We start from the raw sequence: 23,269 nt of genomic DNA on the forward strand, positions 1-23,269 counted from the left end.
AGCCATACAATTTAAGAACTTTGAAAATGAATATACTTAAAATTTTAGCTTATAACATAACATGTGATAGTTCAAGATACAGACTAGGTAAAACAGACTTTAAAGAAAGTTAAAATTGCCTTTTCATTGAGAAGTGAACGAACCCAAAAGACTTGGAAGATTGCGACATTCTTAAAAGACACACATACTCGCACTCAATTTTAATGAATGGATCATTACTAAGATAAATTAAATTTTTTCAAGGATTAAAGAAGTTCATTATCAAAACAGCCTGGACACAGAATGCACTTCATACTATTTCCAGTTTTCAACATCACACTTATCCCATGCGACAGTGACTTCAGCAAAGTGATGCAGGAATCCTATGATGCAGGAGACAGAAAAAATGTCAGAGGCAATTCTTCACATTGGGTCTCATCGCATCGAGTGCAAATAGTGAACTTGCACATGAAAATGCAATTTGCTCCTTCTAAAGCACACACTATTATTTCTTGCAAAAGAACACATTCTTTCCCACCGCCTCAAGGTAAAAAGGATGGCATCTATCACGAGTGTGGGGAATGTCTGAAGGATTTAGAAACAATCTTTTCATAATGCTCCTTTCGATGAGGAAGTGGAGTTATGAGTGACTGAAAATTCATAAAGATTATTAAGTTTGCATCCTCACAGAAGACCCGCCACCACTGTGTCTCGCCCCTGTCAGCATCCCAGCCCAGAACCACTGAGAATATGTTTCTGGTTCAGGATGCTCATCTGTTTTGTGGCATCAGTGTTCCACTGCATAAAGGAAAGGTTCTGTCCTATTCAAAACCCAGAACAAACAACAACAACTAAAAAACCAAATTGCTTCCAGTGGAATAAGCCTGCAATATCTACAATGAATATGCTGTTCTGTCAGGAATCCTTCGTGTAAGTAACTTTAACAGGTAAGTTTCTATTGCAGCAAGTCTAGTCCGCACTATCAACCTGTGCCCGTGCCTGCTGGGCTATATGAATGATTACCCTGTCCCTCAGTGCCCTCAGCGATGACCTACTGGGCACCCAACCCCTCCCAGCGAGGGAGCTTCCCAAACAACAGCAAGCTTTCCTGCTTGATAAATTCCAGCCTCACAGCTCATCTGAACTGAGCCTATGGGCTTCATGGTTTCCCTTCTTACTCTCCGCATAGGTCTATGGGAAGTTATGAAACATATTTTTCTAGTCCTCCCAGGAGCAAGGCCAGGTTCACAATTTGACCTCAGAAACACAGCTGTCCTGCAAAGCCAGACAGCCTGATAGAACTGAGTGTCAGGGCTCTTGCCTGGCCTCACGCAAACTATAACATGCTGCACGGAGCAATGTTACTTATGGGAAAAGACAAGCGATAGATTAGCGGGAGAAACATAACGGGATTTAATCACATAAAAATACCACAAGCAAACAGCTCCTTTCCAACAAGCTGCACACCTCAGAGAGAGGCGCAATATTCTTATGATACTAACCACTTATGATTTAAAATGCACTCTGGACACACCCAGAAATTCTCCTTCCCCTCATGTCAATATTCCCCCAGGGGATGATTTTACACAAACAGACGAAAATATCTATCTGTGCCTCAGATAGATGTCTCAGACGTGGGAGGCCCGATCCCAGAAAGAGTGCGGGATCATGTGAGAGACTGTCACAGACTAATTAAGGACACTGCTGCCGAAAGAGGAAGGCTGACCCTGCAGTCTTATTTACACAACTTCCAGCCAGAGGGCTCGGAAGTGGGGCCCCAGTGGGCGCATTTCTATCCGAAACCCAAGGGCACCTGCATTAAGGCAACTGGTGTAAATGAATCCCTTTGCTCAATGACAGAAGAAAAGACACCAATACTTCAATTATCCTGGTGCGGAATATATGTGCTGACCCTTTTGGACTCTACGTACGAAGACCCAGTTACTTATTTATTACGATTATTTGCATTTCACCGTGCATCCCATTAGAAGGAGGACATTTCGAGGCAAGGATGATAAGGTCTGTAGACAGAAGGTAGTGATTCAAAAATTGCAAAACTTCAGCTTTCAAAAATAGCCTAAGTGACCTCTTGCAGTACTCTGACCACTCTGCAGCAAGCAGGAGGCAACCCCTGTGAAGAGCGAATTCTGGCAAAGTTCTCTCTTCACAGATGATGCACAGCTTAAGCTATAATGAGTTTTTGGGTTACAAATGCTGAACGCATTAATATTCCTTGATGATAATTATCACAGTATAAGCACCTTTCCCAATGTGAGTAGCATAAAGCAACTGAAGCAGCATTTTTACTACATTTGAAACAAGCTGGAAAATGGGATTTTCTACTCTTGTAACCTGAGGTCAACATACATCAAGCACTGCATATTAACACACCTCCGTGTGAACCCTGCACCGTTTCTCTTCTCGTCTGCTTCACGTGCGCCTAAAGCTAGCTCCTTTATCCGTTCCTCATCACAAAATTCTTGATGAGGACGCATTTCTGATATACATAATTTCAAAACAAAATGTATCTGCCCCATCGTATGAATCCTATGTTTCTTCTTATGCGAATACAAATAGCAAATAAGAGCAGGAAGCCGTGTTTCACAGATGAGATGTGTCTCTGTGCAGTTGGAACGAACACTGTGGTCACTGGCTGCATATAAAACAGGACGAAAATTAGACGCAAGCAAACAGGCTCCTGGAAGAACCAAACACATTACATACAAATCTGAACAAGCTGCCGGCCTTGATCTTCACACCTTCAAAACTAATAATACTTTTAAGCACTCAAAGGTTTAAATGTGCATTCTAACCCACCAACATGGCGACAGTGATGAGGTCAGCATCATATTTACTGGCAACATTTTCACATAAGGTTTCTAGAAACCAATTTCCATCCCAGATTAAAAGAACAGCTATTGTTATTTGGATAGTAACTATCAAATATTACAAGGAGGAAACCAACAAAGATAATCTATTATGCATCACATCAGTGTGTACAACAACATCCATTATTCGGGTACTTGTCATTGCGTACCCAGAATAGATGCTGAGAGGATTTAACTTACTATACCCCAATTTGCTGTGATAATATGCTCTAAATGGACTATACATTGATTTTCCCTCACCTCTTTTTCTTCCTTTCCCTCTATTCAGTGAAAAAGAGAAAATGTCTATTCTAAAGCTTAAGTGATGCTAGGAAGGCTTAAAATAATGACAACATGAGATATTTTTAAAAACATGCTATAATGTCATTTTAGTACTCTATGTAAATAATCCCAACAGCACTTTGACTTAACAGTGGCAAAATGAAAGCCAGTGAGTGTGGACCCTTAATCCAAAGAGTGTGAACTGATTTAGGTGTTTTGCAGGTGTGAATCTGCCGCACTCATCTGTACCACGTTACCCACACTTCATTGAGAAAATACGCCCCGCTACAACTGCTTCAAGTTCTCTACCATCGTTTGTACTTATGTGCTGCAAAAATGTCTTCACATCCCATTTGAATAGATGGCAGGGTTATGAGGGAACCTTTACTAAATATTTAACAGCACCATCGGCTTATTAAATACTATAATGTGAGAGCCATGAAAGCATGATATACAGTGCTTGACTCTCTCTTTTTTTTTTTTAACCTTAATGCTGGTGCTCGTTTTGAACACTCCGCAAGCCCATTCATCAGTAGAATTGATGCATTTTAAAAAGTCCTCATTTACTAGCAAATAAACGTGGGTAGAGAACCTTTTCGGTGTAAAAATGACTGGAAACCTATTTGGTTTTACTGTGCAAAATTTGCTTTACTCTGGCTACAAAAAGGACCTCACAAAACATTTAAAAGGTCATTTTGAAATGGTATTCAAAAGCTAAAGGTACACAGTTTCAAGTAAGAGAAAGTAGGCTGTATTTTTGGTTCACAGGAATATACACACACCCAAACAAGACAACAGATTAGCAGACAACCGATAAGCTACAGACATTTCTCAGATCTGGAAACAGTATCTCAAATACATATCATATAATGAGATCAACCACGATGGCTGTTGTTTTTGACCATCACGTTGTTGGCCAGTGACTTCATTTACAACTATGCATAACTGCTTTTTAAAAATAATAGCTTAATGTAACTTCTGCATATACTATGTTAAGATACTTTTAACTGAAACGATTTTATTTTGCAGTTAGAAAAATTGTAGCCTATTCCAGTGGGCAGGAAGTAGAAACTCTCTCTGGAGAGATATTTCTGTTCACAGAGAGATGTACTATGGTCTAATTTAAAGAAAACTCCCTTCTCCATGGAGGCCTGCAGAGTGGGCATTTACCCTGTGAACACTGTAACGGTGATTATCTGTCCTCCCAGTTCTCAGTGGAGACTCTTGCTTTTGAAAATGTCTTGTGGTGACTTGCTAAATTCAGGCTATTTCAATTAGTATTACTGCACATTAAAAATTAATTGCATTACTGAGTGGATTAAGGTTTAAATTTCAATTCTACAGTATGTGCACTAGAAATGACAGCTAAAAATCAATGTTCTTCGGCCCACAGCCGGAAGTGTGTACGGTTCGGATAGCACGGGGCTGGCGTCACTGGCCAAGCAGTTTCAAAGACTTGATAGTTCAATTGCAGGTGTGTCAGCTCTAATTCTAGATTTTAGTCTGAATGCTGCACCATAGCCCAGGCTTAGAAAAGGAAACAGAACAACAGCTGCAGTAACAACTTGGAAAACAAATGGACACAGGTACTGAAGTTGTAATACAAAAGGATTAACAGTCACCCAAAAGTCATATATAATTATCCCTCCGTTAACCCTTGTTCATAACTCTGTTCAATAAGAACACACGGTCTCTGCCTTAAACCCACACTATTTTTTTTATTAGTTATTGGGCAACAGAAGTTGGTTGGGGGCAGGAAATTGGCTATTTTGTTAAGAGAAATTACTAATATATACAATATGCATAATGACTTTATGTTTTAATGAAACCCAAGAAGATATTGAAAATACAAATCTTTTCCTTAAACAGTAATCCCATCGAAGTCCCTTCTGTAAATTACTAAACCTTTTGGGGGAAGGGACAAAAACCAGTTGAACATCCTGAGTATAATTCCTAGCATCTACATGAAACACTTGAGGAGAAATCAGTCTACTTTTATTCAGAATAAATTTGCTCTTTTAAGAAGATAAAGATAAGGAACTTTAGACATGAAGTCAACAGAGTAGAATAGCGTCAATAAAGACCCACAGAGCCACCAGGATATCTGGGTTGGGAAATGAACGGTGTCTGGTGTGTGCCTAAGAGAAAACAATGATGCCTGCAAGGTCTTCAAGATCCCCTCCGTGCTGGAAGTGGCCAACAGCAAGTTCGGCAGCAAGAGAGTAAAGGAGATGGGAAGTGATAATAACAATAAAAAGAATAATCTGGTGCAAATGGGCCCCAAGGTGTAGTAGTCGTCCCCGTGCAACAATCACCCTTCGCTGCAATTTACTGACGTGGCTTCATTACAACACAGCGCAGCATATAACAGGGCAATGTACAAAGTGCACGCGTGGTTTGAAGCAGCACATGCCACCCTCGCAGCCACTGCCAGGGGAGCCCAGTCAGACTGTTCAAAACTAAAATTACCTGCAAAAACGCATTAAGCAAAGAAATGCAACATGAATACAGCGTGGGGATGAATTTGGGGCGGGGGGGGAGAGGATAAAAGGTAGCAGAGAAAAGTGTGTTTCCTTCATGAAATATTAAAGGCACTTCAAATTATCTGAGTTGAAACACCCTTTGAAGGGGTAACAACTTGTGGCTTTGTTCAAAGGAAAAGATGAAGAAAATGATGTTTCCTGTTTGGAAAATAGAGACCGACTCTTGGATTCTTATATTTGTTTTCCATGAAGCGAGCTGAATGTTTTGAGGTGAACTGGAACACTGCACATTCAGGTTATGATTATTTAAAAGAGAAAATGATTAATTTTCTGATTCTTGCCTGCTGTAGCTGAGGCCTTTTCAGTCAGTGCCTGGAAGATGCTGTAGAGAAGCACTGTGTTGAGGGGAAAAAGAGGTTCTTTCTTCACCAAGGATCATTGAGTATGTCATTGGTTAATTCTTGCTCTATGCTCCTCATTAGCATTACTCTCAAGTTTCTGGTTATCATATCCGAAATATTAAGACATAATAACTACGAAGGTGCAGATAATTGGATATTAACCAGAACATACTTGACTGGGCAGGAGGTAGGGCCCTGCTTAAACTAATCCTGAAATATATTAATCACCAATTAATGAAAGTGTTTCCAATTCATTTTCTATTACAGAACACCTCCAAGTAGCTAAGCTTTTTCTAACAAAATGACTTGGAATAACAGGGTAGAAATAAGGAGTGTGGGCCCTGGCTGGGGAGCTCAGGTGGTTAGAGTGTCATCCCACTGCATCAAGGTTGTGGGTTCGATCCCTGGTCAGGGCACATAAAGAATCAACCAAAGAATGCATCAATATGTAGAACAACAAATTGATGTTTCTCTCTCTCTCTCTCTCTCTTCCGTCCCTCCCTGCCCCTCTCTCTTTCTCTCACATCAATAAATTTAAAGAAAATTTTTTAAAGAAATAAGGAACATGGCCACCTGACGATGCCTTGAATGAATTCTTTACAGCCTGTTGTCAGGCAATCATGAAAATACAGTTAAAGCCTTGATTCCTGTTTTACACAGACTGAAGGAAGAACAGGGGACACTTTTCAATACTGAGTGGCCTTGGTTTAAATTCTAAATTTATCCCTGTGAATGGCAGAACCATAAGTAAATATTTCACCTGAGCACTGCCACAGTATCATGGGAGACTTTCAGCCTAGACATCTAGACCCCAAACCTAACAACAGATACACTCTTCAGATACAAAACCAGGGAGTGGGAGGCAGAGAAGTCCGGCAAAAACATGCTTTGTACGGAGTAAACAGTAAGTAGTAAGAAGCTGATGAGCACATGAAGGGATAAAAACATTGAACAGACACCACTAAAGAAAAGGAAAGGGAAAGCTGGAAAAGGAACATGTAGAGAAGGAAAGTCCCACGTCCGTGCAGTACACGTGGCTGAGAGACTGTGTCTGCTACACACAACCTTTTATTAGTTTGGTTGTAAAAGCCCTTTCTAAGCTCCTGAGAAAAACCTTTGTGCACATTCACTGAGTTACAGAAACTGCTACGAAAATGTTGTTCATCTTAAAGGAAAAAAATAAAATTTCTAACTATATTATTCTCACAAAGGGATTCTAATATCTTTCAATACTTAAAAGGTGTATCTCCCCGATACTCAGAAAAAGACTTACATTTTTATGTCTGAGGAAACAAATGGTCTCGATTAACACAATGTAAGCAAGGGATTAAAATGACACCATCTCTCTATTTTCCTGCCTTTAGTCACTTAACCTGACGAAAATAGTAAGAACACTCCTGTTATCCCAGATCTGTTTTTTTATTCAGCTGTTTGTTGCTTTTAATTTTAGTAATTCTTAAATAAGCACTCACGGCAGATGAACTAAGATCTGCAGGCATGTAGGCCCTTTTATCAACAATTTTGCCATAGAAATACACAAACATTTCAATGGCTCTTCATTAGCAAACAAATCAACAAGTGATATTTTAATGCATGACTTTATTCCATCTCTGTGGGGACCGTAGTTGAGAGTGTGATGTACAGTACAGAGAAAGGAATCATCAGCCACAACGTCCCAGGGCTCCCTCCACTGAGGACTTCGCAGCCTCTGCTTAAAGAGTGCATTTAATTGACTGATAGACAGTAGCTTCTTTGTTCACAGAAGACAGCGAAGTAATGGCAGCTTGAAAATCGTACCATCTACAGGGTCTCCTGAGACTAGTAACAGGGGGATATGTGTCAGGAATAAATAAATAATCTAATTATTAAGCCACTTCCTGTCAAGTTAACTCCAATTTGTTGGCTTTTGAAGGCAACAAAACGAGGCATTTTTCCTCATTATGCTTCTCTTTTTATACCACTGGTAATCACAGGCGGATTAAAGGGTGCCTGATTGGTTTTTTTGTCAAGGAACTGAGAAGCAGCCAACAGTACAGAAAAACAGAGTTGGGGTTAGAAGAAATTTCATGCTTGTCTCCTTTCCAGCTCCCTAACAGCCCACACGGCTGCCCCATACAGAGCTGCCAGCTGTACAGCAAATGTGTACCCCTCCAACTGAGGCCTACCGGGCCACAGGCGCCATCCTGAGAGCTGTGAGATACCTTGCAATCTTGGCAGGTAGCTACTGCTGTCATAGGCATAATTCTAAAGGTGACCTATGAAACCCCATCAGCTCACCAAATGCAACAATATGAGCAGCTGAAGTTCGACACCCATTCTCCATATTGGCTCCCTTTCCTTTGTTTACTGCTATTAATGGCCCTGAAACGAGGAAATAACCTATGGAAATAGGTCATGAGAGGCCTTTTCTCTATCGGTGTGTGAACTGATCCTGTGAAAAAGCGGATCACGATGCACATGTGGATAAGGATGTGTGCGGGCAGGCATCTGTATTTTTGTCTATTGCTGATGACTCTTTTCGCCCTCCATTCAGAAAGGATTTGCAAACTTCAGTCAGAAAGATACATCCACATTTGATCATAAACATATCAAACAGTGAGTAAAAAACAGATACATTCATGGCACATTCTACAGCAAGTCAAAGGTGAGGACAAAATGAGAGCCAGAAGCCCCACCATTGCGTCTCAGCCAGTCACATGGAATTATCCATCTGGCGCAGACTGTCCTCCCTGTGTCTCTGTATGGAGCCTAGGAAGGAAGGCTGGCACCAGTCATTCGCTGCAGTGCCACATTCTTCTGAGGCCCCTGTAAGGGCAGTGTGTTCTAAAATGTAACGAGAAACTGAATCTTCAGTCTGTCTCTGGGCTCAGTGAGAGCCCTCAGTCTCACAGAAAATCCACATCGCGAGAAATGTGTAAGACGCTTGTAAATTAGAAACTCCACTAACTGCCAGGAGTTTGTATTGCTGTGAATCAAAGCCGTTCGATGCAGGCTAAAATACAAAACAAGGATAAACATTCTGATTTGTCTTTTAGTAGCTTAACACAGACATGAAGAGATAGGCTCGAACATTTTCTTTAAAAGCTGTTTCAGAAACAAGAATCCAAATAAGCAAAATGAGCTCTTGAAAACTCTTATTCCAAAAAGATGTTTTTTTTTAAAAAAAACAACAAAGTTCTTTTCTTTCTTTTCTTTTCTTCTAAATGGTCTTTGTCTTTAGGAGGGCTGACCGGAGAGGAGCAGTGGTAAGCTCCCGGGGCCTCACTCTGCACTCGGTGAGCAGTGTTGCTGGGTTCTATTTATGCCTCTGTATGTCCTTTCTGAACACATCTTGAATTTTTGTTAAATTGCGCAGATAATTAAACCCTCTTCATATTTACAGTCTGCTTCATCGGTACCATGAATTCTGTTTTCAGTTACTGTCTGCAAATTCCCTCTCTGAACAATTTCATACTAAGCAATAACACTTCATTTTACATAAGTTTTATCTGATGTCCCCATACAGAGCTGCCAGCTGTACAGCAAATGCGCGGTTCTCAAACTGAGGCCTACCGGGCCCCTGGCTCCATCCTGAGATCTATAAGGCACCTTGCTGTCATTGGCAAGCTTTCCCTGCTATCCCTGTGACCATCACTCCACACGGCACACAACTTAAAATCATCTGATTATTAGAATTTGTGGCCCGCACTCCATTTTATCCTTTATTTAATCTATCCCCAGATCACACATTTGTTTAAATGTTTTGGCTGGTTTACAAATCATGCAGCCATCTGCACAGTAGGTGTGACACCATTTTTTAGACAAAAGTTACGTTACAAACAAAGATAAAGTCATTTGAAATGCTTTGGTGTTTTGTTATTCTGCCTGGTTCACTTGGACCAACTCTAAGAAATAAATAGAATTATCTGTGTAAATCGATGAACATCTATGAAAAACAACACCCAGCAGAACGCCGAGCTTGCTCCATTACCTACGTTAATATCATGACAGCTGAGGAGAGATGACCTGGCCCACTTCTCATCTCTCCTGTACAGATGGCTATTAAAGAGAAAGTATCCCTTTTGTATGGTCCATGTAGAAACCCTTTATGGGCTTTTCAAATAAGCCAGCATTGCTCACATGAGGGTAGCTTTCTGTTACCATTAAACTGCCCAGATTTCATCTTTTTAAATCCAGCTCTTGATGAAATAAGCCAGTATTTCATCATATTTAACACCAAATGCTTGTTTCTTAATTCCTTGAATTTTGTAAGCAATCAAATAAAGATGACCCCCCCCCAAATTCAATAATGCTCTCATTTAGAATTAATGTAACATCCAAAGAACCTAATGACTTTGAGCTTCTTAGGGTAGTGCAGGTATGTACATATATACACACCCACACATACATGCATTATTGTAGGTTCATTTCTATCTTTTTTTTTTTGAACAGCCAATGAACACCGAGAGTTTAAAGGGCAACACGGCCCTCTATCTTCTTATGCAGAGATCCATATCTTTGGATATTTTCCCTTAAGTCATATAAAATCCAAAACCACTATAGACCTGAAATATTGCTTTTAGTCTATGCTAAAGCAAGAGCACTCAAGCTGAAATGTTTCAGAGGTGATAGTGAATGTCACAAAACTATAATGAAGATTAGTCACACAGCACACTATCCACTAAAGAAATGGAAGGAAAAGAATGCCATTTGTGACCCTAGGCACCAAGCAAATCGCAGAATGTATAAATGCCACTTGCCACAAAAACAGACTAAAATTCACCACACTGTACAAAACTGACGAATGCATTCTTTTCATCTTGGCATCAGTGATATGTATCATGTATAACGTAACACCCAGGGTACGCAGTGGTATATATCACGTGTAACACGGTGCACAGCTTCTCGCGTGCACTGCAGAAGACTTGAATCTTTTCATGGTCTTTTAAAGATTATAACTATCTACAAAACACTGAGTATTAGAGATTTGAATAAAAAGTCAATATCTTTGCATCAGTGTTTTCATATTTGCTGTCATTTATTGTCCTAAATTCTAGTTTTGCTTTTCTAAGAGGTAAGTATATTTGCTTCTCCCAAATGCCCCAAGCATTATCCTGGGTCCATCTGGGACATGTTTATTAGTGGCTATTTCTGGATTTTCCTATTTTTTTTCACAACACAAGCTACTCTGACACCTTAGATACAACTGGGGTCTTTTTGATCAGGTGAAAAATATAAAAATATAAGACATTAAGTAATAATTGCTAAGTCACTTTTTAAAAATAATTCTTAGGTAAATGGTTTGTAGCCATTCCCTTCATATTCTCCATCCAAGAACTTTGAAAGGGAGAGCTGGAAATGGCCAGAGCTATACCCGACCACTTGTCCTCCCAAGTCCATGACTGCAGCAATCAGTTCCAAGGATAATGGCATTTCTCCCCTTTGATCATTTCTTTGTCAAGCTGACTGGCCTTCGATGGTGAGTGTACTGCTGGTTGTCTACCACCAGCCGCTTGCAATTTGCTCACTATGTTTCATGAGACAGTTGTTTGTGGCTGTTTGGAACACATTCATCTCTTTGGGGATTTATGCGCTGGTTGCATTGCCAACCTCTGTAGTGATAGAAATTTCTTTCTAACTAAAATAGATAATTAGAGGCTGGTAATTATTGGTCAAGAATTATCAGAGTGAAAAAATTAAGCTTCTCATAAATAGTTCTTGGCAATGCCATCTCTTTATATTGTCGCATGCCTAACAGCCCTTTATTCTGAGCACTTACAAATTTACTCTACTGCTGTTGAGCCTCATAATTTTATATGAGGCAATCCCTTTGCTGGGTTAAACACATTTAAGTCCTCTGGTTTCATCTCTATCTGTGCGAAAGCATAAAATAATAATAACAACAAAAGCCTTAAAGAAGAAAATAACAATAAATATTTACTATGCTGATAGAAAAAGACGGGTGAATAATGAATTAAAGAACATCATACACAATGGCTTCTTTCTGTATTCTCAGGTCAAAAGCCAACATCAACTACGTGAAAGGAACAAAGGAGGACAAGAAAAATTTTCTCATCTGTTCAGATTTTGAAAGAGGGAAGCCTTTCCCCCAGGAAAGCTGTTAAAATGTTTTGTAGCTCTTTTGTGTGTGTGTGTGTGTGTGTGTGTAAAGAAGAAAAGAAGTCCCTAAATAGTCACTCATCTGATTTCTCACTGAAACTGTGTCAAAATGTGGGGAAGAGTGAGGTTTTCTTTTTTTCCTTAATAGATGTAAGTGAAATCCCTAATGCATTTTTGTTGAGTAATTATTCCTGCAACTCGGACCCTGTGTCCACACCTAGCTGCAAAACGGCACTTCAGCAGAGCATCTCCACTATGGACTCGGTAGGAACATTGATGGTTTTCCTTTCACAAACATCCCAATAGCCTAAGACCTGCACATCCAGGAAGAAGCGTGGAGGTTGGCTGACATTGAAATTGCATTAAAGCATGTGAGCTACACCTTATCCTACTCATGGACACAGACAACAATGTGGGGATTGATTATGAAAGTAGGGGGCAGGCTGGGTGGAGGGGGGCAAAGAGGGAAAATGGGACATTTTGCTAATAGCATATTGTAATAGCATAAACAATAAAACATTTAAAAATGGGAAAAAAAGTGTGCTACAGAGAAGCAAATATAAATGAGTAGGTTAAAGAAGAGATTAAAGTTACACCTCTTGGGGTCATATGCGGACTTAGCTTTCCATCAAATGACATAATCCTTCCTTCAGACTGATTGAAATGTAAAACAAAATCTGTAAAAACACCATATACCCTCTCAACAAAAAGAGTAAGAGGATTTCAAATGGCCTCTAATCCCTCTTCCCTGCTAAATATCTAGTTGAGATTATTTTTCGATTAGACAAAAAGCATACACAGATACACAACCTAAAATTACCTACCCTCAATGGAGGTATTTTAGCCAACAAAATAATGCTGCCTGCCTCGTTTGAAAGACTAATATCACACTGGGATTTTAAAAAAGGATATCGTAGCCTTTGTGACATCCTTCCATTACACAATCTCTGTCTCTCTGTTTCTCTGTATCTCTGTCTCTCTCTCTTTCTGTCTCTCTCTCGATACTAACAACACTAAGGAGTTTAAGGACTTGGATGCATGGTCAACAGATAGAACAATTAAACGGATGCTATTCATTTGTTTAGGCCTTAAGTGCAAGAGAGTTACATCTTTTATTATTAAAAATAGCATGAATATTAAATAACTAGGACCTCTGTGAAAAGAAGTAGAATTTGCTTCTCTGATGGAAGGTGAATTGTTAAGCACTCAGATCCGAAGAGGAAGTGAGCGCCATATTAATCCACCACAAGGTGGAAGGGAAAAGCCTTGGGAAAGCACTAATGATGCAGGGAATTTAAGAGAAATACAAAGGGAAGGGTATAAAGCAATTTAAAAAGAAGGACCAGGACAAACCAATGAACATTATGGACACATGATACTAAAACTAGAAAATCAAAAAGTCCTCTCATGCCCAACATTCAACTCAGATTCTACAGATGCACAAAAACATCAATATTGAGGAAAATATGTTTGATTGGTCCATCTGGGTCTTGGGATAAACAATCAATCCAGAACCCAAAATAAGTTTACATTAAATACAACTAATCAGAAGCATGAACCACAAAGTTTCACTAAATTTTCCATAAGCTTCAAAGAAATGTTTTCAGTGAAGCACATGTAAAACTGTAGCAGAGGAGAGGAATTATGAATGATTGCCACCAGTAAATAATAAATTCTACTCAAGAAATGAAGAGATGGAAAATATTAACACTTATCGTTTGGCAAGAAGAATTCGATTTTTAAACCTATTCCCTACCCTCCCCCCAAAAAACCAGTTTTGAAAGTTTATGAATTTTTTTAATGCAAAACAGAAGGAAACAGCAAAAGAAAAAGACCACATTATTTGAAAATCTCAGGTTGCCATCTTTTAAACACTCAGTAAAATTGTCAATGTTATTCTGTCACATTTAAGAATATGCTGTTTAATGTATAAGAAAATCACTAATAATATTAGTACTTAAATCTAGAAAACATAGAGATAAAGGATCAATATTTTAGCTGTTATGTGTACATTCAATTTTGCACAATTATGCACTTAGTCTTTTACAGGCAATAACCCTCCTGGAGACCTATCATTTGAGAACTATAAAACAAACCCTATTGAAAAACTATTAATCAATTTTCCAACATGCTTTTGAATTTATCTTTATTAATATCTTACAAGAGCCTGAGAAATTTTGTTAGGGTTGATTTTCGTGATCAGTAGCGAGAGTTGCGGCAACCCTTCCCCTGAACATGCCAAGAACGCTGCTAACTAGTGTATGATATACTGTTTACCCCAAAACAAGTTCAGGATCTAAAACGTTGACTTTTCCTTCCTGGTTGAGAGCTTGGTAATAGAGAGCATGAGGTTAATTAGACTTTTTAATATTATATCACAGTCATTTATGGTATTACAAAATACCACGAAGTATGAAATAAAAAGTTCTCACAGTATAAAAACACAAATGAATAACAAAAATAGTATAAAGAAATAGCAATTGTCATTGTACTGGTAGAAAAAGATCTGCTTGATAAAGCTTAATTGGCTGGTAAAACTCTTAGTGTTATTACTAAGTGCTTATCAAATTAGAAAACATAGGGGGTAACCCCAGAGGAATTAAGGGATAATGGGACATTATGAGTAAGTGAAAGAATGATTCTTTTAGCCCTAGCCCATGTGGTTAATACAAACACCGGCCTAGAGTGACTTCAGAGATCTCTACCCAAACTACTTCCAAGATCTCTGTAAAATTAGGTGGGAAATAAAAAATGATAACTGAATTCTTTACATGATCTTTTTAATCATGATTATTTCCAGGCTGTTGAAACCATACATATAAAACTAGTTTATGGCAATTTAAGTTATTTATGTTTCCCTATCACAAAAACTCACCACTTAGATTTTGATACAAAGATGCTTAAGCAACACACAACAGTCCCATTACCATAATAACTTCTGAAATTAAAACCTGTCTAAAACTCTATGGAAAGCTAACATCCAGTTCATTAACCATTCCTGTTAGTTTTCAATAACGCAAAAATGATTAGAAGTTTAATTTGTTAATCACCTGTGTTTTGACTGGAGTAGATATATAATCCTCAGCAGAAGTCTAAACTAGCCCTTGCAGAAAATAAAATGTGATAATGCTTTATCAGGCCTAATAATAGTAATAAAAAAATCAATCATGCTTAGGTAAAACATTGATGGTTGAACAATTAATTCATCTTTAACTCTGTTTAATTATATAGGCACTGATGTACACAAGTAGGAGAAAATCTATCCAGAATAAGGTTTAGAGTGTCACTCACCAATCATGTGATTTGCAACATGAACCTGAATATCCCATTCATTGTAGAAAACCATCTGACACTTGATGCACTGATAGGTCTTCTTCTGAGAAAACAAGTATAAACAGAATTACTTAGACACATGCACTTTATATTTCTTTGTTTCAAGTAAAAAACAAACCCAACCCTACTCACAGCCCTACGTTGAGATGCTGGCCTTACAGGCGCTGCTTACTAAACTACTGTGGGGCTGCTTGGGCCAAGTTCCACAGGTTCCTTAGGAAGGAAGGCCTTGTGGCTTGAGCTCTATACACTATTCTTAAAGTTGCAAACACTTGGAAGAAATGAGGCACATAATTATGACATAATATATTTTTAAATAGTCCTAAATGCAAAAACAGAAGTTAGTATTTTTAAGAAAATTTGTAACACGTGGCCACTAAGTTTCAGAAACCAATGTTTTTGAAGGTCAGGCTTTCATTCTGACCAAAATAACTGTGGTGTTGCTTCTAGAAATCCCTGTGTAAAATGGCCAATAAATTCAGATTCATGGAATCTAGCCAAGAGGTTTAGAGATTTTAATTTTTAGCTGAAGTCCAAAATCTTGATGATATTTCAGAAATTGCTAAGTACTAGCATTTAAATACGTATTTTCTCTTATAAGGAAATCATATAATTCCATGTCATATTGAACAGTCCAATACCATTTATCATTTTACACAATAGTCCTGTGAAGTGAACAGAGCAGGATTTATTATAAATTCTGGTATCATAAATAAAGAAACCAAGGCCCAAGGAAGTAGAAGGATTTACCTGATGTCACAGTGCCCTACAGCTGGGAAGAGAAATAAGCTCTCTTGATTCTAAATGCTGGGCTCTAAAATAAAGCAGCCTTTATGATTTTACATCCTTATTACTGTGTTCTCCATATGGCACCGTACGTATTAGATGAACCCAATCAAGGACTGGTTACACTTTCCAGAATAGTTACATAAATTCCTTTATGATGAAACTTGATATTTACAATTAAAACCATCTTAGAAAACAAAATAAACCATTATGAAATAATCCATTTTTAAAATCCCCCAAACGTGAGAAAGAGACAATTGTAAAATCACTTCAATGACCATTTGTTAAGGCAATCTTGCAGAATTATCATTTCATCGTACTCACATAAAATTGTTTTACTCACAGTAGCAACAGGGAATATCAGTCTGTAAACCGCAATTAAGTTTAAAGAACTCAACAGAATCAAAGTTAAGCACAAAAATTTAGTGTCATTTTATTAGTGATTAAAACCATAAAGGCCATTAAGGTAAATTTTCTTAATTATTGTCACTTAACATAATATTTGCTTCTGCAGCAGAAAGCGGTATTCCTCGTAAAACACGGAAGCGTAGGCACACTTCGGATGGAAGCTTTCTAAGTAATCTAATGGGCTCTGCACATTAGGCCCATTGTGAGCCCGGTGTGCTGACTCTAAATCTAACAGGGGCCTGAAAAACCCTGACAATCGCCGAGGAAGATTTACTGCGCTGCGCTGTTTACAGGATGCTTTTGATGGTGACATATAGAGCAACATGTGTTGCGTAAATAACGTCTATCCCTTTTTTAACAATATTTCCCTTTAGAACTAGTTAGAAAATATTTCTTACTCCCAGATGGCCTGCATTACGTATTGTTTATTAGCATACTTCTAGCATCATTCCTGATATGTGACCTTGCTGAAAAACAAAGAAACATAAACTTAATGGCTAGTCTTTTCTCTTGTTAGCACAGTAAAACATACAACATGTCGAAAACTGTCTCCAAAAATGATGACTGATGAATATGTTGGCGCGATATGCTAGGGCTTTTTTTCCTGGTCTAATAATAAAGCATAAAAATCACTTGACAAACCAAAATAATAAAATACTAGCACTTACTACTACCTTCAAAATGAACGGACACATTTGAAAATCTATGTACACGTTTTCTTCTATCATTGAAGGAAAATGCTGTTGTCACTTCTAATAATTCAAATACTAGACAGTATTTAAAATGTTACTTTTTCTTGTCTTTTTAACGAAGTCATATTCTTATCTGGAAGCTCCTACCCCGGGGGCTAGATGAAGTGAGAATTTAATGTGCTCCTAAACAATGCTCCATGACCTTAAAATGCCATAGTTTGAACTTCACCTCCCGCTTTTCACATTTCCCAAACACAAACCAATGCTATGCAAATGGGGGTGTGTTAGGGTTTTCTTTTTAAATCATGATAAAAAATTCAATTTTACTCTCAGTTTTTTAAAAGTTTAAATGACCTCTGAAGCATCCCTTAGTATAATTATAGATTTTTAGCAAAACATTTTGAGACCCCTGCCCACTTGTATACCAACTTTCAATAAAGTGATTATAACCCCTGAACAGAGCTGGCCTGGGGGAGTTTTTTCCCCTGGAGGTGAATCCATTCCAGCTCTGGAGAGCTGAGTTTATGAAGAAATTCTCCCTAATTCTAGGATTAAACCTGCCCTCCTGCTACTTCCACCGATTGGCTCTACCTCTACACTACGGAGCTATAAAGAACAGGGCGAATCCCTTATCTAACATGACAGTGACAGTAACCCCTTTCCAGAATGGAAATAGAAGTAGGTGTAAGAAACGCTTTGAACAACTTTCACCATCCTGGTTATCTTCTTCCAGGTCAACCCGTCAACAAATAGAAGCAGGAGTTTAGCCTAGCACTCCAGGGGTGACCCGACCCTTGCAGGGTACAGGGGGAACTGCCACTTCCCTTAGGACAATTATTTCCATTTATACAGAAGACAACAACAACAAAAAAGTCAAGTGAGATCACTTCTTTTAAAAGCAGATAAAAGTAGAAACAGAACTTCCATTGTTTGGGGCCCAGATTGGCCTTTATCAACGCTTAAGTTGTCAATTGACTTGAAATGCTAATTTGGTACAATTTTTTAAAAGAGACTTTTTCATTAGCCTTTTTTAATGTGCTACTTGGGAGTGGGGTTGTCATTTCCTGATTGTTCTCTTTTGTTTTCTGATACTGATAGATGTAATTATCAAGGATACAACTTTTTCCTAGCACCTCATTATTTTTGATTGATTTTGAGAACAATTTAAATGTGCCTTTTTGACATTCTTGTTTTCAGTTATACTCTGGTTAAGGTACTCAGAGTCTTTCAGAAAAGAGCATCTCATAAATTAAAAAAAAAATGATTAGGATCTTTAATAATGTATACTTAAAAGAAAAACATTATTCTGACTAATCCCCACCTCCCTACACTCAATCTATATTCCATTAGGGCTTAGGCTTCACATTTTGCCTCAACAAATTAAAAAATAATAATACTTTGTACTTGTAAATTGCTTTTTAAAAGAAAAAAACAAAACACTGAGTATAAAGAAAAATCAATGAATCCATAGTAATCCTCAAAAACAGAGAAAGAAAAAAATCTCAGTTGCTGCTATTGGAAGTGACTATTACACGAATTTCTTGTTCTGAAAATTGGTAATTAAGAAACAGAAGCGCCAAGCTCTATAGAAGAAAGTGTAGCATTCAATACATGCCCATTTGATGAAGGGAAGCTTCTCTTTATTGAATGCTGGCAGCAGAAGGGGTGACAGAATTAGAAAGTCACCATTTGCAATGCCAAATCAAATGATCCAGGATAATCATTAAATGGACGCTAAAACTATTAGAACAGAGGCCGTTCTGAGATACTCAATTTTCATCCTTTGAGAACTGCAAATAGATGTATCTTTACACTAGATTTCTCGGGTAGTAATCACGGTGACCAGACTATTTAGCTTACTCTCACTAATAATGGAGCAACCTGACATTATGTGTCTCAAAATGTGATGCAATATGAAGTACTCTTGTATAAAATGTATACCTGAAACTAAACAAGCCTTTTCAGAAAAAGAAGTATTAGAGGAATATGTATTCCTTTGAGAAAGAAAGAATTACACAAATCCAGAATGTTCTTTGACACTTAGCAAGAATATTCATGGCCTGTATCTTCAAAAAGTCAATGTCGTGGCAGGTGGGGGAAGGATTGGAATGTTCTCAGACAGAAGAGACTTAAAAGACTTAACTAATAAATGTGTGCATGTATATAATGTGTGATCTTAATCTGGAGAGAAAACAGCTATAAAAAGATTTTTAAAGAAATTGGGGAATTTTGAATATCAGCTAGTTATTAGGTCACAGGTGGCAAACACAAGCCCCAATCCGGCCCTCCGCCTTGTTTTATCCGGCCTGCTACCTTGTTTCTATCCGGTGGCAGCGACGAGCTCTTGCTTAACAGTTAAGGAGTAGTTACATGTATACGGTCCTAAAATTACATTCGGCCCTTTGAAGGCAACCGCGAGTCTGATGTGGCCCCCCCTGTGAAAATGAGTTTGACACCCATGCATTAGGTGATATTGGGGAAATACTGTGTTAGATTTAATAACGGTACTGTGGTTATGTGGGCAGACATCCTTTTCATTAGGAGATGCATTCTGAATATTTAGGGGTAAAAGGTCATGATGTTTATAATTAATTTTCAAGAGATCCAGAAAAAAAGTAGCCACCTATAGATAATGCAAATATGGCTAAATGTTAACAATTATTAAATCTAAGTATATGCTTGAACATTTTCAAAATTAAAAGTGGGAACAAATGGATAATTCATAATAGTTACATTTGGCATATTTTAAAAACATTTAACCTAACCTGTTATAATCCCATCCTTTCTGTTCATGTTGCATGCCCGCAGTGGGTATGTGCCAACAATGATTTCTGCTTAGTTGTTATAACTCGGTTTGCAAACATTTTTCAAATTTTTTCTGGGTTTTTGTTTGTTTCAAATTTGATGTATAAATTCTAAGAGGCCAGGAACAACAGCTTCCCTCTATTTCTATAATAAATTAATAATTTCCTACGATTCTATGCTTTCCAGCTTGTAAAGAACTCGTATGCATAAAACTCACACGTAACAAAACTGTGAGAATGAAGGAATTATCCTTCATTACTACTACTTTTCATCCTTCCTATCTCTGATTTGAAATATACAAGTACTCTTGTTTAATTTCTACTTGGGTTTGCTTTTCTAATCTGTCACTTTTTAGTGGACATCACTTTCTGAACTTATTTCATACTTATTTCAAAGTCTTGTCAGTCTATTCTATATAATTAATTTCTTCTGGAGCGGAATCTCGGTCTCATAGCAGTTAGGTTTTGTTCATTTGTTTGCTGGTTCACTAGCATTAGATTCATTCCCACAGTTTGGAACCTTGGTTCCTGGCTACTAAGCCAGGCTAGGCCTCGCAGGGGCCTTTCCTGGGTATCTGCTGTGAGGTAGGCATAAGGGAGACATTGTGAGTTGAACCACAGAGCTGGCATATGGTAAATTCAGCTTTAAGTCCCAAAACTGTATCTCTCTTCTTACACCCTTAACTCTCCGGCTGAAAAGTCTTAGTTCTAGGTACTGATCAACAGAAATTTTGATCATGAAGAACCTCACTTCCTCCCCAGGCCCTTCTTTAAGTAGAGGGTCTGACTTTGTCCCATAGAAATTAAGCCCTAGTTACCACTTCTTATTTCTGGAACAGAGTCCAACAGACCCCTGGCTTTAAGTCTGATAACCACTTGGTTTGTAAATTTGGTTTCTGAATCTCAAAGATGGAGAATTGTTTTCAATTTGACTAAGTCCATTTGGTTTTCTCTCTTTCTATCTTATCTGTCATTGCTATATGTTTGAAGAATCAAAGCATGAAGGCCCAGAGCCATTTTTCCAGAATGTTCCACAGTCCTCAGGAGCAAGTCCCCCCTTCCCCTACAATTTCACCAACCCCAAACTTAGGCAGCGGCTATCAAGGAAAAGCCAAACCCAGACTTGTTCAGGACATTCTAAAATTAGGATGATGTACAATAATGTTACGGAATATCCATTCCAAATATACCCAGCACTTTCAGTAGGAAAGCAACTTTAGGGTCCTCTTTCTGCAATCAGTTGCTATTTAGTGACTTCATCATTGAGTGGTATGTGTGACGAATCATTTAATGACCATGAGTCTTAGTTTCCTTCCCTGTAAATTAAAAATAATAAAGCTTACATATTAGAGTTAATGTGAGAAGCAAGCGAGAAGCACATAAAACTGCTTAGTGCTATGTCTGCCATGTAGCATCCCTGCATTAAACAGTAACTACCTTTATTACTCCTGACTTGACAGGCTGTTATGGGGATGGAAGAGCGGAATACTACGTAAACTGTCTGGGACGGCACCGTGGTGTGTCCAAGACTAGTTCTCACTCTTTTACGTGGACTCTGAGACATGTTAAAATGTCTTCAGACGAGAATCCACTAATTTAGATTTTATGACAGTAAGCACTATTTATTAAATAAAGCTTTAAAAATTAATAACATAAAGAAAATCACAAGTTGGTGACAGAGTTGGAGAGGACAGGAATGGAAGTAGAGCGTGTAAAATGTTTCCACTTAGGTAGGGGAGAAAAGTCGTTCACGAGGACTATAGCTACATACATTACCGTTCCAAGCACGAGCATATTCATTACAAATGACACATACGTATATTTAAGACCAGTAGCACATTTCCTTGACAGTAACTTGTTGGCAAGCAAATGGATACTACATACAAGTGAAAATAATAAACCTACAGCTTTCCACAAATACTCAATACTTTAGAAATTTTACTAATTTAGTTTGGTAACTTTCCAAGTAATTCTGAATTTGTGTACAAATAAATGACTGAACAGAGAAGGAAAAAATGGGTGAAATGAAATGAAAGCACGAATGATGAAAAAGCTCACTCAAATAATTCACTGAAAATGAAAAACACCAGTATCAATGTCTGGCATGGGGTAAGAACTCAATAACCAAGCGATATTAAACACAATTCCTAAACTCAAGGGGTTAAAATATAATCGCAGAACAGTGCACACAACTGTCAAACTGTTACAAGTATTTTGCCTAAATAACATGGCCAAGTAGTTCAGAACCAAGTGCCTGTTAATAGATGGCAAAGAGATGACAGGTAAAACATATCAGATAGGAACAGATTAATGTGACAAAAATAATCACAAAAAAACTCCTTGGGAGAGAAAGGATGACCTGAAGTCTAAACTGTGAGTGATTTCCTTGAGTTCAGAACTGAGTACAAAGTGCCTTAGTAGATGGTAAGCAAGTGGCTCACAGTCTGGTGCGGCTGGTGGAATGAGGAAGGCAGTTCAGAGTAGAATCAGAGCTCAGGAAGGTTCCTGTGGCCAGCTGACCCAACAGATAAAATAGGAGAGACAAAAGTCTAGTAAGAAAGGGCCTGGGAAAAGATTTTTGTTTTAAATGAGTAAGTTGCATTTATTTAATCCTTACCCAAGGACATTTTTCATTGCTTTTAGGGAGAAGAAGGGAGAGGGAGGGAGAGAGGGAGGATGGAGAAACAGGGGGAGGGTGGCCAGAGAGAGAGAGAAACATTAACATGAAAGAGAAACATCCATTGGTTGCCTCTCATATGCGCCCCACCCACCAAATGGACCTAGGTGTGCGCCCTGAACCGGAAACCAACACACACCCTTTTCCGTGGTGTATGGGCTCCAACCAATTGAGCCGCACTGGCCATGGCTGCCGTTATTTTCTTTGAATTTTAGAAACATTCTACACAGGCCCATATTGTATAAAAAATAAAAAATATTTAATCACACTTATAAGTAAATCCAAAACTCCAAGAAAATACAAATTTAAGTTACTATTAACTTTGAAATTGAGAGAGAAAAATGCCAAACCATCTTTTTCAGCTTTTCTTGGGTTCTCTTTTTATATTATAATAACTAGAAAAACACTGAGATAGTTCATTTTCCAATGTATATCAATAGTCAAAAATCAGGAAATCA

General features: G+C 38.2%; 1 protein-coding gene across 3 annotated transcripts in view; it reads right to left on the reverse strand.

Moving 5' to 3' along the window:
* Window positions 1-23,269, reverse strand: part of ZNF521 (zinc finger protein 521) — a 281,402-nt gene that overhangs the window by 109,797 nt on the left and 148,336 nt on the right. For 2 of the 3 annotated variants that reach the window (XM_024580461.4, XM_045187887.3), the window contains one exon: window positions 15,403-15,487. In XM_024580461.4, coding sequence (XP_024436229.1) covers window positions 15,403-15,487 — 85 coding nt within the window. The remainder of the gene's footprint in view (window positions 1-15,402; window positions 15,488-23,269) is intronic. The other variant, XM_045187888.2, reaches the window with a different exon arrangement.

This window comes from Desmodus rotundus, chromosome 10 (assembly GCF_022682495.2).
Source record: "Desmodus rotundus isolate HL8 chromosome 10, HLdesRot8A.1, whole genome shotgun sequence".
Taxonomy (NCBI): Eukaryota; Metazoa; Chordata; class Mammalia; order Chiroptera; family Phyllostomidae; genus Desmodus; species Desmodus rotundus.